The 17,326-nt window shown below is 35.5% G+C and overlaps 1 protein-coding gene across 1 annotated transcript; it reads right to left on the bottom strand.

Annotated features, from left to right (window-relative positions):
- Positions 1-13,419: 13,419 nt before the first annotated feature.
- On the bottom strand, positions 13,420-14,016 carry LOC140842847 (uncharacterized). The gene has a single exon (XM_073211039.1). It carries the CDS (start codon positions 14,014-14,016, stop codon positions 13,420-13,422), a length of 597 nt encoding a protein of 198 aa, XP_073067140.1.
- Positions 14,017-17,326: the final 3,310 nt, after the last annotated feature.

Below are 17,326 nucleotides of genomic sequence, written 5' to 3'. Positions count from 1 at the left end.
TTACATTCCTCCAAATGCTTCACCAATGATCTGAGATGATGGATGATTTTTCTGAATCTTACTGGGAATATCAATCTCTTCATTGGTTACAGCGTCATCATTCTCAATATACTCTCCTAGTTCAGCAGGTGTTGTCTGCCAGTGCAGGTGTTGTCTCCGGTGTCTCCATCCTCAAGCTTTCAAATTTTGAAGTCACCATCCTTAGCCTAGTTTTACGCACTGCTCTCGGATCCTTCACAATGTTTCTGAAGTATATCCCAAGCTTCTTTGGCACAGACACAATTGGTGATTAAGTTAAACATCCTTGCGTCAATAGATGAAAATATAGCATTGAGAGCCTTGGAATTAAACTTTGAAGTTTGCACTTCATCGATTGTCCATGTACTTTCAGGTTTGAGCCGAGGGTCTCCATCAGCATCCTCAGTCTTTGGTGGGCTCCAACCATCAAGTACACGTAGCCAAGCTCTTTTTTCAATAGATTTTATAAATACCCTCATCTTTACTTTCCACAATGCATAATTTGATCCGTCTAACACGGGAGGTCTAAGCACAGTGTTTGTTGATGCTTCCATTTTTTCTGTGAAAACAAAACAAAACAGGATCTCACTTAGTAGCGTCAATTGGAAGCTCTGATACCAATTGAAAGTTCTGTTCCCACAGTGTGAGAGTGATGAGGGTGAGTGTTGTGTGAGTTAGAATGTAGGTGTTGTGCGTAGGTGTTGTAACACCCACGACAACATGCAGCGGAAATTACAGTTTAGCAAGTTAACACACAACTCGAATGATACTAATACGAGAGACGAGATATAAATTATGCACAAGTATCAAATACTTGTGCGGTGCCTCATGGCAAAATAATTCACTAGAAAAACTTGTAAGTTTACAAAAAACAATACTAGTGAAAGAATCAAACAACTCCCTTATAAAGGCGAGTAACAAATTGCATCCTAACTCTTTAACAAATCGTATAACCAAAATATATAGGATGCATCAACTGAGAAGTGAAAAAGTCTTTAAAAATCAGCGCACTAATCAACATATTGATTAGGTGTTATCTCAAGATGTTGTCAGCACTTCAGAACAACACTGTATTAATTATGCGAGATTGCTTCGAGCACACAACCTCTCTTCATATGAGTTCATCTCTACCAAAACTTTTATATCCTTTTTCATCACCACATTTTCTCCTTTTTGAGTCCTATTTAACCTAGACAAAAAAGCAATTTCATTAGGAAACAAACTCTTTTTGAAACAAGGATAATATCTTAAAGATATTATGATATCATATCATAAAGATATTATGATATCATATCAAATATAGTCTTGTATCACATGTCGATTTCAAGATTATTCTCATGTCTAGAAAGGCAAAATATAAAAGTTAAAAACGGAAAATATATCAAGGAATAAAATTCCTTTCAGCATCAAACAATATATGCAAGTGATGTTCTTGCCAAAATTTTAATGAGGTTATACGTCTTTCAAATAATATACGATATTACTTTCAATCCCCTCTCCCGAATGATGGATATCAATTATTTATTCAATCAAACTATGGCTAGCAATTTGAAAGCATTAAAAAAAGGCAAACACAAATAAAGGAAAAATATGATCCACATAACTATATAATTTATAAACACAATCTCGACCATGCTACGTTGATCTCTAGAAAAAACAAGTCAAAACTAAACATGTTTTTTTGTCAATAAATTCAAAAAAATGAATAAAAGAAAAAATGAGAAAGAGATGATGGAATTTGAATGGCATCTTCGTCCCCAGAATACATGTTTTCGATCTACAGTCTGCAATCTTCACTCTTTGTCTTATGCCTTGTATTCCTATCTATCTCTGTTGTTCTTAATATTTTCGTGTTTGCACGATTGTCTCCTCTCCCTAAGCTTATGTATAAGGTCTCTTATTTCAGCAAAAGCGAACACTTATGTGTATTGTACGTCGTGTCACACCCAGCTATGTGCGTACCCTTGTCCGATCATTTTGGTTCATTTCGGGCATGCAAGAGCGTGTGGAAAACATGCTGGTGAACCCTTTCCACTGTCCTGGTTCCCATTGGCGTCTCGCGTGCGGGTGTGCCCTTATTTTGTGTGACCACGCGACTTGCTCCGCATCAAGGGCTTAATTTCACATCTTCGCGCAGTTGTCCGTGTCCTCCTACCTCATTGTCTTTTACACTTCTTCAACTTATAAATTTCATTCCATTCCATGTCTACTTAGCTCCGATATGCATATATTACCTAGATTCATTAACGAACACTAAATCATCCAAAAAAAACTCATAATTCATCCCACCACTAGCATAGTTCATAGAAAAACTTAGGATAATTTAAATGAAAAAGTTGCACTTATCAAATCCCCATATTTGAAATTTTGCTAGTCTTGAGAAAAAGCAACAAAAAATAGAACTAGACGACCAAACAACTTAGTTTTGGAATAAAAGAATCGACATTGGCCTTAGAAATCAAATTTCCAAGTTTTAAAGTTTTTTTAGACCAAATTCATGTCACTGTACGTACTCAAAGTTCACGTGCATAAGTGATTGTCATTCTCATGTACCCACACAAATATCACGATAAATCCATAAATTCATTTTAATTCACAGAATCTTGGATCCCTCGACTCACATTCAAACTCACAATCATCGAAATACACATTCATTAACACAGATCAAAGGACTTATTGGTTAAATATTTGGTTAAAGAGATATTCAACAAAATTTCACCAAAATTTCATGTCATGAGATGTGTGTATGCAAATGATTGAGTTTCATGTTTGCTAACAATGTTTCTCAAGTGTCCATAAGCTTGAATTTTACTAATCTTCTCGACTAGTATATTAGATAAATGTGACTAGGTTAATATTTTTTGTAACTTTAGGCTGCGGCTCATTGCTACAATAAAAGATTAGAGTTCAAAAATGAGAGAAAATAAGTAAATTCTTTGTTTAGTGCAATTCTTCATCTTTCAGTCACCTTCGTTTATGGAATTATCATCATCCTTACTTCAATTTGTTTAACTTCATCAAAACCTTAAAATTGTATTTTTCCTCCTCTTTTATCTCGTTTCATAGCCTTTTTTTAACGTCGCTTCAATTCTTTCTAATATCTCTTCGACCTCTCAAAAATTTCATTTCTTTTTAGCATCTAGAATTTATTGTCGTCTTAAAAGCACAAAGGGACTTGTATATCTCAAGTTTTAGGTACAAATTAGTGTGTGTGTGTGTGTGTAGGATCAATTATAGGATCAAAACTCGGGTAGTTGATGTGGGATTATGGGATCATTTCTAAGTCACATATTTTCAATATTGCGCTTCAAAAATAGCTCAAGCAAGTTCTAGACTACCCTCGATTCACAAATTAACTCATACAAACTATTCATGTGCAATTTAACATAAGAGTGATTTTCATAAACATGAATGCAAGAAATCACGCATCTCATTTTCATTTAGGCTCAAGGGGCTGATAATTGATAAAATAGTCAAAAAATAGTTCCAAACTAATTCGAATAACTTGCCTAAATCACATCTATATGGATAAACATATATCTTGACCTCAAGTGAATGTGACACAACTTTTAGGATTAATGCATCCTTTTCATTTCACAAATAGCATAAAAGTTCTCTCAGAATTAGGAGTATCAACAATCATGGCAGTAGTGCATAAAAATGATGAACTTATAAACAAATGTAAACGTGCATATTGACTCAAAAGCTAGGTTAATATTCATTTTCGCACATATTCTCATCTAGCTACTAGCTATTTTCCACAACTTAGACACCTTAGACACTAATGAATTTTTTCCCTTAAAATACAAATGATTAAACAAATTGAAGAAATCATATAGTACACCAAAATGGATTCATCCCCCCAAATTTATGCATTGTCTCAATGAATAAACATGAAAAGAACAAAACAACACATAGGCAAGCGTCAGTACTCGCCGTCTCCATCGTCATCATCCTTGTACATGGGATGGGGTGGTGGGACATCATGTGCTGGTTATTGGGGCGGCCAAGCTGGTTGTTGAGGAAAATTAGCATCATCAGGCCCAATCGGTGGGAATCGTGAGCAATCACTGACACAAAGTCCGTCATGTAGGACATGAAAGTGTTCTTTGTATACCGTTCTCTGCTAGCTCCTCGCGCTGATCTCTCATGTCTCGTTCCAACTGTGTAATATCTGCCCCATAGTCATCCTGTTGGCTAGTGGCAATTGTGGTCCTTGACGGTATCTCACCTTTTGGAGGTATTATACTCTTTCGGCTCTAGGTGCATCATCTGCTTGTGCCTGGGACAGCTCTTCATATACTACAGTAATAGGAGCCTTGGACTTAAAAACTTTCTCCTCTAGTCCCCATGTCACAAGGTAATGACGTGTTCACCAGAGAAGATGAATTTTGGTGGAGATTTCAGATCTGGTCAGAGTAGGGAGTATGGAGACAGGGCGGATGTTCTCAGCAGACAGCGTAAGTAAGATGTGCGCAGGAGTACGACGAAGTATAGAGAGCCTAGGAGGAGGTGGTTATTCTGAAACTTGATGTAGGATTCGATATTCTGAGAACAAATATGGATCTAGACTTTTAAGGAGTCGTGCGTGTGTGCACCCTAAAATCGTGTGGTCGTGCACCTACATCTGTTTATTTTGTTAATATTAACGCCATCGCACGCGGGTGCGTGCATGCTTCTGCTTTGTCGGTGCGGAATGTTATGATTCTTCTCGCGGTCACGCACTGGAATCATGCAGAGGCGCACAATCTTCTGCTTTGCTGTCTTCAACTTTTTTAACACCTGCAAACATCCAGATTAGCGTAAATTAATGATTTGAGAACATGTGATCAAACAAAATAGGACTCGAAACATAAAAATAAATTAAAAATGAGAAAATTGAGGAAAATGATAAAACAAGCTCAAGGGATGCCTCTCGAACAACGCTTATTTTATAGTCATCGGCCCGAATTCTATTCACCCATCAATTTGGTTTGGCAAGTGGGACGTTGCTCACTGTTCCTCACTTCGTTTCAAAGTAATGCTTCACTCGCTGGTCATTAAATTTGAACGTTTTCCCATCATTGCATTTGAGTTCAATCGCTCCATATGGTTGCACCGTCTCTACTGTAAAAGCCTCCAACTATCTTGACTTCAATTTACCTGGAAACATCTTAAACCGTGAGTTAAATAACAGCACTTGTTATCCAGACTCAAATTCTCTTCACAAAATCTTTTTTGCATGCCATTTATTTGTCTCCTCCTTATAAATATATGTGTTCTCGTTAGCATCATTCCTAAACTCTTCCATTTCTCTCAACTCAACTGCCGATGTTCAACAGATGCCTTCATGTGAAAGTTCAGCTTTTTCACAGCCCAAAACGCTCGGTGCTCTAACTCCAAGGATAGGTGACAAGCCTTACAAAAAACCAACCTAGAGATATATCCCAATAGGTGTTTTGAATGTCGTCCTATAATCTCATAACGCGTCATCCAATTTGATTGTCCAATCTTTCTTGTTTTTCTTCACTATCTTTTCTAGGATCTGTTTGATTTCGCTACTGGATATTTTTTCTTGACCATTTGACTGTGGGTGATAGGATGGTGCCACTCGTTCTTCACATTATATTTAGCCGAAATTGAGTTAAAAATCCTATTGCAAAATTTATACCTTCGTCACTTAGTATGACTTTGGTGTTCTGAATCTCATGAAGATGTTAATGCACAAACTTACAAACTACAAGAGCATCATTAGTGCTAGTGGCAATGGATTCCACCAAATTCGAAATATAATCAACAAGTAAAATATAATATTGGCCAAATGACAATGGGAAATTTCTCATAAAATCAATGCACAAAGAGTACCACCTGCAAAATATTTATTAGTGGTAACTCATGATGCTTAGAAATATATCAAACCCTTTGGAATCTATCACACAACTTGACTATTGTGTAGTTGTCCTTAAATAAATTAGGTCAATAAAAACCGGACAGTATTAAATTTTTTGGTGGTCTTGACACTCTAAATTTTCCATCATAAGATGCAAAGTGGCATTGCTCGAGGATTGTCTACGATTTTTCTTCCGCCACACACCTTCTAATGACTTGTTCAACACATCTATTAAACATGAAGAGCTCATCCCACATATAAATTTTGCATCATGGAAGAACTTCTACTGATGATAATTGAAATATGTGGGAAATACGCCACAAGAAGGATAATTAGCAATATCTTCAAACCATGGAAGTTTAGAAGTTACCACAAGAATTTGTTAATCTGGGAATGTCTTGTTGATGGCACCTCCTTCAGTTCTATCTTCCAACTCCAAACGTGATAAATGATCTTCTACCAGATTTTTGCTACCATTCTTGTCATTGACTTTAAATTCAAATTCTTGTAAGAGTAGTATCCACCTTGTCAATCGTGGCTTTGCATCATTTTTGGCAAACAGTTAAATGACGAACGCAAACAACACTGCTAACATCTCATTTTTTGGTGTTGGTGTAGTTCTGTTGGGCTGCATTCATTGTACGACGGGAATAGTAGATAGCCCTGAACGTCTTCTCTCTCATTTTCCTCAGCAATGCTCCAATGGTGTAGTCCCTAGCGTCACACATCAGATCGAATGGCTCATTCTAGTTCGGCACTTTCATGACTGGTGTAGAAACTATCGCTTCTTTGTTCATGTTAAAGACCTGTAAACAATCGTCATAAAAAAAATAAATGTATAATAAATTGCACAAGGGTCTAGTAATCATAGAAACATCTTTGATATATCAGTGCTAAAACCCAGCATTCTCTAGGAAAATCCTTATTCCCTTGATGTTCTTGGCTCTGGGAGCTTTTAGATTGCCATTATTTTGGCCATGTTCATTTCTAGTCCCCTTGATGACACCTTATGTCCAAGGAAAATACCCTCTTGAACCATAAAATGATATTTTTCTCAATTAAGAACCAAGTTCTTTTCTTGACATCTCCGCAAAATACGGGAAATATTATGCAAACAATTTTCAAAGGAGGAGCTAAATATTGAGAATTCATCCATGTAATCCTCCATGATCTCTTCCACCTTGTCTGAAAATATAGCCATCATACACCTTTGAAATGTAACAGGAGCATTTCAAAGTCCAAACGAAATTCTCCTAAAAGCGAATGTACCATAGGGACAAGTGAAGATGGTCTACTCTTGATTCGATGGTGCTATTGCAAACTAATTTTAACCTGAATAACCATCTAGAAAACAATAATGATGATAACCACCTAATCTATCTAGCATTTGATCAATAAATGGAAGTGAAAAGTGATCTTTTCATGTAACATCATTCAGCTTCCTATATTCGATGCATACATAAGACAACCACAGTACGAGTTGAGATCAACTTCTTCTTTTCATTCTTACCACGATCATACCTCCATTCTTTGGCACTACATGGAGTGGTGAGACCCAAGGACTATCCGATATATCTGACACCAACATTTAATAATTTCATTACCTCAACTCTCACAAATTCTTTCAGGGCTGAGTTCAGTATCCTTTGATGGTCAACATAAGAGAGATACGATTTCCGCATCAAAATTTTATGCATGCAAACAGTGGGGCTAATCCCTTTAATATCAGCAACCGACCATCCCAATGAAAATTTAAATTCCCTCAATATTCTCAGCAATTTATATTTTTCATCCAATTTAAGAGAAGAAGATATATTTACTGGGCGCATCAAATTCTCACCCAAAAATGCATAACATAAATGGATTAGCAGTTCCTTTAAATCAAGAATGACTTGTGGTACCCTTTTAGTTTCATCTTCTAGCAGCTCATCTGTTTGAGCATTAACCACTTTTTTTGGCAAACGATAGAAAGAGAGTAATTGCTCTCTAAGATCCAATCCTTATCATCAACATTAGATGTCAAACTCACCATACATCTCTCTATACCAACATGAAATACACGAGTCAAAATGTTATTTCATGTACTTACTTCGTTGGTTCTTCTGATGGAGTTGTAGATATTGAACGCCACTTCTTCACCACCAACTCTCAATGTGAGCTCTCTTTCGTCAATCAATGTTTTTCCTGTGGCCAGGAATAGTGTCCAAAAATCAAAGGTGTGTCGTGATCTTCCTCCATATATAATATAACGAAATCAAATAGGAAGATAAATTTTTCCACCTTCAGAAGAACATCTTCCACTATCTCACATGGATATGTAACCGACCTATATACTAGTTGTAGCGTGATTATGCTAGGCTTCACTTCTCTAAACTCCAAGGTCCTGTAAATAGAAAAAAGGTATTAAGTTTATATTTGCTCCTAAATCACATGAAACTCCATTTACATAAGAGCCACCAATAACACAAGATATATTAAAACTCCATGGGTCTTTTAATTAATGTAGTAGTTTTTTTTTGGAGGATGACACTACGCTCTTTTGTCAAGTTCACAGTCTCGCATTTTTGCAATTTTCTTTTCTTTGAGTTTACATCCTTGATAGATTTAGCATAGTTTGCAACGCATCAGCAAATTTGATATTAATATTTTCTTGAAATTTCAAATGATATTGATTAGAAAAAGAGTTACCTCGATAGCCTTCATACCCACGGTTGTTATTGTTGATGTATTGTTCTTCTTTCATGCTAGGCTCTTCTTAAAGGGTGACGGTAGCTACTTCAAAAGAACATTGGCCTCCTTTGTTCATGGATGCAAGATGTGTGGTCAATGTAGACACTTGGGCAATGAGCAATGTGATATGATCCACCGCAAGACTCCAACAATTTTTTTTTGCTCCAGCTCATTCAAAGGGCACTGATAGCTATTGATAATCATTTGCTAAAGCAAGCCACAAGATTGGTCTCGAGATTTAACAAAGATTGTGACATCGACAGCTGCATCAATGATTGTTTTTATTTTGTCATTTATACCATTATAGAATAACTCGATTTGCACCCAATTTTCGAAGCTATGATCTGAGCATCTTCTAAGAAGTTACTTATATCGCTTCCAACCTTCGTAAAGATGCTCAATTTCATTGTGAAGGTGTTGATCTCGATTTTCAATGGGCGGACTTGGAAGGTGGAAAATATTTTTCAAGGAATTTTGTTGCCAAATCTTGCCACGTAGTTGTGCTTCCCAGGGGTAGCGATTGGAGCCATACCCTTACCTAATCCCTAAGGGAAAACGAAAACAATTGTAATCTATTAATATCATCAGAAACATTATTAATTTTTACTGTGTATGTGATCTCAAAGAATGTCCTCAGATGAAAATACAATTCTGTTGTCCCTGCTCCCCCAAACTGGTTCTGCTGAACCCTGTTGATCAGTGATGGATTTAGCTCGAAATTGTTGACAATGATAGTTCCACAAGCTACGCCAGAGTAGTTTGTGTTGATCACTGATTTAAAGTGATTTCTGATAGGTACTGCAGAACGGGGTGGATCTGCAATTTTCTCTCTATTTTCATCCATTGCTTTCTTTTCCTCTCTTCATATTTTTCTCAAGGCTTTTGCGGTCTTCTAAATCTCATGTTCAAAAAACACATACCAAGCCTGTGGGTTTTTCATATAACTGTAAAACAGAGGAAAAACCACAAATCAGAATAAATATTTTGAAAATACTAAAAGTAAAATAATTTTAAATTAAAATTATGACTAATAGGTAACGATGGTAATATAAATCAAATAAAACCATTACGCGATAGCAGCTCCAAAAATTTGTTGCGAATTTTTCTTACCACAAGTATACACTGTCAAGTTTTAGTATATGATGAAGTACAAATATCACTCTCATTAGTAGTGTATATATAAAATTATACCAATTATCATAATTAAAATAGTCTAAATTTATTTAAAAAACTCAATAAGGATCTCAATTGTTAAATTATTATTCATAATAATTATTGATGAATCTAGAAATACAATCTCTATTTTACTAAATTATAGTTGATAACTACATTATTAAACCAAATATTTTAGTAACCAAAAAACACCAAATCTTTATATTCCCTCTCTCAGTTGATAAATAGAATTGGATTCTAATATTCCTAAATCTAGCACCAAACAATATATACAAATGATGTTCTTACCAATATTTAACGGGGTTATATGTCTTCTGTTGGAAACATAATTTTGGAAGTTTGACAAACCAAGCATATAAAGATTGAACTAACTGATCAAGAAGACTGAAAAGAATTGATGCCTAACTGAATATTAGTGCGCAGCTAAGACAACTAAACTAAGCTAACTGAACTATGTAGTGGACTGGATGATCAGTTGGAAACTGATCAGTTTTACTACAATCAGTTGAGAGTTATCAGCTAATTCTATCGGCTGTGTCAAACTGATAATATAGTTTGACACGTCATCAGTTAAGGAATGTAACTATCAACCGACAACTGTAAAAAGATAGAGTGCAACATGTAGTGGGAACGCCGCATTTCAGCAATACTGCAGTGTACGATTGTTACCAGGGTATTGACGTGGCAAACAACGGATAGAAAGATTCAAACGTATTCATTGTTACCATTGGAAGCAAAGCCTATATATAGTCAAGAAGGCAGCTGAGAGAAATAACAAACAAAAACTACCAAGTTGTTATTCTGCTGAAATCTCCTCACAAACTTTCTATTCATATTCAATAGATTTCAAAAGCCCACACTTAGCATATACATTCATAGCATTCAAGGCCATACATCGAGTTTACAAACACAAACACTTTGTGTTGTAATATTCGATCTTATAGAGATCAGTTGTGCTGAGTAGTTTCAGATCAGTTGTAAACTGATAAACCGTATTGAAACTAAGAGTTTCACTTTGGCATTGTTAAGTCCAAAACTGGAGGAGGTCTGTACAAGTCTTGTATTAATCAAAGTCTTTTAGTGAATTTCCTATCTTTTAGATAGAAGGGGTAAAGTAGGAGTGATTGAAATCTCCGAACATCCATAAATATTTTGTCTCTTAATTTCAGTTTTATTATATCTGTCAGTCAGTTTATTTCCACACTTTCTTTAGTTAACTAATTGACATTGACATAACAAGATTCCCGAGTTCAGTTTATCACTAAACTGACTCATTATTCGAAAAGGAGGTAAAATTGTAGAGTGTTTATTCAATCCCCCTTCTAAACACTCTTTCACCTACCATCTGATCCTATCACCTTCCCAATAATGTAAAAACCCAACGATGTGTTTCCTACGATCTTATTTTCAATCTTCTCTCCCGAGTGATGATAACAATTATCTATTCAATCAAAATATGGTCAGTAATTTGAAAGAATTAATAACATGCAAAACAAATAAAGGAAGGAAAAATAATTCATATACTCAATAATTCAAAACATAGTCTCGACCAAATTACGTCGATATCTAGAAAAGTAAATTAGTTCATAATGAAATATGAGTCAAAACTAAACATGTTTTTCGTAAATAAATTCAGAAAAATGAAGAAAAGAATAAACAATAAAGAGATAATGGAAGTCGAATCGCGTCTTCATTCCCGAAATTCACGTTCTTCAATCTTCAATATTCATTTCTCGCCGGTCTCATCGTCCATTCTATCTCTGTCGTTCTCAATATTTTTGTTTGTGCACAACTGTATCCTTTCCCAAAGCCAAGGTTTAAGGTCTTTTATTTCAACAAAAGTTAAAACTTCCATGTATTGTATCTCATCATGCGCGACTATGCTATGAGATCGCTCGGTTGCCCGCGTACCTCTGTCCAAGAATGTTGGTTCATTCTGGGTGCACGGGTTCATATTGAAATCGCTCGTATGCGCACTTTCCAATGTCCTGATTTCCATTGTTGTCTCGCGTGCGGGTGCGTGCTGGTTTCGTGCTACCGCACTGCTTGCTCTGCATTCGTGTGGTTGCGCGTGTCCTCCTGCTTCACCATTTTGTACACTTCTTTAACTCGTCATTTTCGCACCATTCCATGTGCACTTAGCCACGATATGTGTATATTGCCTAGATTCCTTAAAATAACATTAAAACAACCAAAAAGAATACATAATTCTGCACAACATTAGCATAGTTCATAGCAAAACTTAGGCTAATTTAAGTGCAAAGGTTGCACTTATCATATGGGGATAATACCCATTTTCCTTTACGTTAACCGCTTTTCCCATTTCAGTCCCTCATGATTTTTGACTGCTTAAATAATCCTTCATGTTTTCGAAATATTCCCGAATTGGTCCATACCGTTATCCTGACGTTAAGATTAACGTTGACTCATATCACGTGCCACTCACATGATCATTTGTTTATGAAGACAGTCAGTCGAGTATTCTTCTCAAAATTACTCCCCCACCTGTACAAGAACCCTAATCCCCAAATCAAACGATGAAAAGAAAGGGAATGTCGAACTCCAAGAAAATGTAGCAATTCCAGATTCATTGATTCCATTACAACATCTGTCATGGTAAAGGATTTTAATTATTTTCCATGATTTCGTTGTAGCTTCTTGATTATTATGTTCGTAGCATTGGTATTTTGTGAACTTTTATGTAATTTTGAAATGGAATATGTATGTATATACTGTATCTCAACATTTTCGAATTTAAATTTCGAAGGTGGTTTATCAATATTTTGGTAAATTGTTAGGATAATGATGGGGACCAACTCGAAGGTGGTTTATCAAAAATTTTAGGATATTTGTTAGGATATTTTTCTAATTTCAAAGGTGGTTTATCAAAATTTTTGAACAGAGTAGTAGCATTATTATTTTATTACAAATTTAGTTTGTATTGTGTAACTTTCTCTGTGATTTGCTTACATGATTTTCATGTTTACTTTATGAATTTTTTTTTAATTTTGAAATTTCTTATTTAATGTAGAGGAAAACATATGTTGTATTTGTTGGACGAAAACCCGGTGTTTACGAGAATTGGGAGGAGGCTCAACTTCAAGTGAATAAATACAGTGGAGCTTCTCACAAATCCTATTGGAGTAGAGAAGAGGCGCAGAAATCTTTTGATGAGTACATGAAAAAACAATCTGGTGTAGCTTCTACTTTTAACTTTGACCAGGCAAAATGTTCAAGTTCAACATGTGATGCAAGTTCGAGCGGAAAACCGAAGAGTATGAAAGAATAGCCCATTTGGTGGAGGCTCAAATGGAATTAGAACGTGAGAATCGAAAAAATGCATTGAAAATGGAAGAGTTGTCTAAAGAGCTCAAAGAAATACCACAGTCTCTACACCTTGGTGAAGATAAATAGAGTTGTTGTTGCTTCTGTTGGTAGCGTAGCTAGTGAGGCACAACTAGTGATGCATGTGTTTGTATCATTTTCGATTATCCTGCTCTTGTGTAAACACTGAAGTTTCTTTTATGTATTATGGGATTTGAATTAACATAACAGTATGAAATGCTCAATATTATTTAGATAAAAATTAAAATACGAAACTTCAATATCATAACAGTAACTTTAGAACATCACCTATATCCATCATTGTAATTTTGCGGTGTTTGAATTTGACCTCTGTCCATTTCATTGTTTTCTTGTGTTGGCTTATCTAAACCACTTGCTTTAGTTATATTGCAACTCCTTTGATTGTGTCCAAACCCACCACATGTCCGACACTTGTTGTTTCGTTTCACACCTTTCAACTTTGATTGTCTTGAAGCAGGAACTTCATCAGGTTGTCGCCTTCTCAACTTAGCTGGCCTACCAACTTTTTCTTTATAGATTGGAGGTAATGAAAGAGTTAACTGGCATTCAGGCCACAGGGATGGTCCATTAATAGGCATGATGGAGCGCGAGTAACACTGCTTGTATTTCACAACACTGTAAAAACGATGTTCATAAGCCTCGGGGTTCTCTTGCTTACACCAAATAGCACAAACAGTATGTGCACATGGAATTCCAGTCAAATCCCATTTCCTACAACTGCAAGTCATCCTACACAGGTCAACAGAGTGCTGCTGGTGTAATCCTGTGATCTGAAAATGTGTCTCATCAGCCATCAAAGGACTAAACACAGCTGATTCCTTGCTATTCTTTGCCAACACAACTTTAATTTTTGGACACATCACACCATCCCATTTCTCGGCCTTTTCTATGTTCGTTTAAACCTGACCATTAAAAATTTCTTAATGTTTCGAACATTGAAATGATTGGTTTCTCTCTTGCATCTAAAATCATGCTATTGAAACACTCACACATGTTGTTAAGAAGTATATCACATTTTGGAATCGTGATGAAGTATGCCTTGGACCAGTGTTGTTCAGGTTTTTTGCTCAACCAGATATAGGCATCATGATTGATCTTTTTCAAGTCTTCCATCCGCCTTTTGAACTCTTCAACTCTGGTTGCCCTAGCCGCAGCCCAAAGAGCATTTTTAATCCCCACACATCTAAAACCATCGTGTTTCATGTTTGTGTATAGATGCCTAACACAGAATCTATTTTCGGCATTTGGAAACAAATTCTCAAAGGCAGGAATCAAGCCTTTTTGCTTATCAGACATAAAGGTCCAACAATCTTCATTCTCAAAGCCAATATCGTTATTCAACAACTGCAGAAACCATATCCAACTATCCTTTGTCTCTCCTTCCACCTATGCATAAGCAATAGGAAAAATGTTGTTATTTGGATCTAGGCCAACTGCTGTCAACAACTGCCCACCAATATTGGTTTTCAAAAAACATCCATCCACTCCAACCACAGGTCTACAAGACTTCTTAAAACCTTGTTTACAGGCCGATAAGCACACGTACAGCCTCTGAAATCTTGGCGCATCATCTCCATAAGTAAGTTTCAGAATCACAGATGCAGCTTCATCGGACCTTCTCAGTTCAGCACAGTAATTTCTTATTTGGCTAAATTGTTCCGCTATGCCATCAACTAGCTTTAATGCTTTTTTTCCGACCCAAATAAGCATGTTTATATGTGAGGGATACATTCAAAGTATATTTAACATCTTCTCGGAACTCTCTGGTACCTAACTTAGGATTTGATTTCAATTTACTCACAAAAGTTTCACCTAACCAGCATGACTTGATGTTTTTGTTCTTAAGATTCCAATAGCAGTTTTTGTGCTCAGGTTTAAATGACTTTATCTGCCAGCAACTGTCCTTATTCACTGGTGACACATGAATAACCCATTCACATCCTTCATTTTTGCACACACCTTGAAGCCTACTTTTATCATTCTTGACAAAGTTCACAACCATCCCTCGTGTGATACAATGACTTTCTATAGCAAACTATGCCTCATTTTTTTTGAATTAAATATCATACCAAGCTTCAAATCAGGATTTTCAGAGTAGGCATACATTTCGAATTTGTGTGAATCTTCCTCTTGAGAATCAAATGCACTCTCTAACTCATCACTTTCTGCACAATCATCATCTCCTTCATCACCTTGCATTCTCTCAAACAAATGATTGGAAATATCACCATCAATGACTATATTTACCCCCTACTCCCCTAATATTATCATCTTCATCGAAATTAAACTCACTATCATAAAATTCTGCCTCATCTTCAACCCTTGTTTTCGGTTCAACTTCTTTTGGTTTCTCTAAAACACCAGATGCATCTATCTCATTTATTGAAACAAATTCATCATGTTCAATATAAATTTCCACTTCAAAGTTTTTGGGGACGTGGTTCCTAATTTGAACCACATCAGCATCACTTTCCAAATATCTACCATTGTTCAAAGATTTACCGATTTTGTGCCAAAATCTGAACTTATCTTTCTCCACGCATCCTACTTGCTTATCCATATCCACAAAATCAAAGTATTCAGTACTCCCACCTTTGTATGTTTTCCTCTTGCGATTGCTGTCCATTGAACCATTGTAGTACAATTTAATTTTAACAAGAGTGTGTTCTCGCATCCAGCCTAAAATGCATAAGAGTAACATAAGTAAATGTGATAAATCTCAAAACATTTATCCTCAAAGTCAGCACATTAAATAAGAGCAACATTACCATAATTCGGGGTGAATTCAAGAGACATTATACTTCTTTTAGCCATTACCGACTTCCACTTTAGCAAATATACCAAACTGTAAATCGGTGGTGTTTCTTCGAGTTCGCCCTTCCCTTTCTTCGAGTTCGCCTTTCCCTTTCCTTCATACGTCTAATTTGAGGATTAGGGTTCTTGTAGAGTTTGGGAGTAAAAGGTAAAGGAGTCAACGTTAATCTTAACGTCAAGGATAACAGTAGGGACCAATTCGGGAATATATTTCGAAAACATGAAGGATTATTTAAGCAGTCAAAAATCATGAGGGACTGAAATGGGATAAGCGGTTAACGAAAACGACGAAAATGAGTATTATCCCTATCATATGCTTAGTATGTTGCAAAATAACTCTTATATTTTTAAATACTTTCAAATATGAAAAATGAAGACGATAAATTTAACTGAAACTAGGACCTTGCCTGTTTTAATTTAGAAAAATTAATTATATCAATCGATATTCTAATATCAATTTTTTTTAAGAATTGAATAATAGTAGATGTCATGTGACTAGCTAGTACATAAAAATTTCAAGTAATATCAATAATTAATTCGCATGTACACCCATGTCATTCGTGTTGGTTGATATCAACACATCAATTAATGTTTGTTTACATGGAAAACACTTGGTATTTGCAACATATAAAAAAAAACTAGCTAGTTCCAAAGGATTGTGAACCAACACCTCATTCTCCATTTAATCATAGTGGTCAAAGACAAATTTAGAGATCACAAATGCTCGTCACTTACTTTGTTCGAAAAGCCATCATATTCGTAATCGAGTTCAATGAAGTATGACGGCACCACACATTTTTTAAAATAATAGTTAGTACAATTTTCATCATGTATTTTTGTTTTCTTGCAATTTTGATCATTTGTATTATCAAAATTGAGTATTAGTCTCATATATTTCAATTTTTGGTAATTTTATTCTATTATCATTTATAGTGCTTATGTGACACCGAATTCTTGAGTTTTATGTCAACGCCATGTCCAAAAAATACTAAAGTTACAAAAATAACAAAATGAGCTGATATATGACAATATAGAGTTGTATCAAACATGCAAAGAAAAATTAAGAAGGACCGAAATTGAAAATTTTCCCAAGGTTTATTTGTTGAGTCATTAAAATCATTTATAACTTTTATCACTGGAAATGTTTCTTGAATATTTACATATTTTTTTTCAAAATGATTGAATATTTACATTGATTGCTATATGTTATATTATATACTATAATATTCACTTTGTGGAGCATCCCAATCCCCTATTTAAGATTCTCCCTGTTCCGGGATGTGATGGTGATTAGATTTTCTCCCATCATCGCTGTTTTAGACTAGCTAGTTAGGAAGTCATTTCTCGCCTTTGGAA

Source organism: Primulina eburnea, chromosome 10 (genome assembly GCF_022965805.1).
Source record: "Primulina eburnea isolate SZY01 chromosome 10, ASM2296580v1, whole genome shotgun sequence".
Lineage (NCBI taxonomy): Eukaryota > Viridiplantae > Streptophyta > Magnoliopsida > Lamiales > Gesneriaceae > Primulina > Primulina eburnea.
The sequence above is the reverse complement of the archived record's forward strand: the minus strand, read 5'-3'. Positions and strand labels throughout refer to the sequence as shown.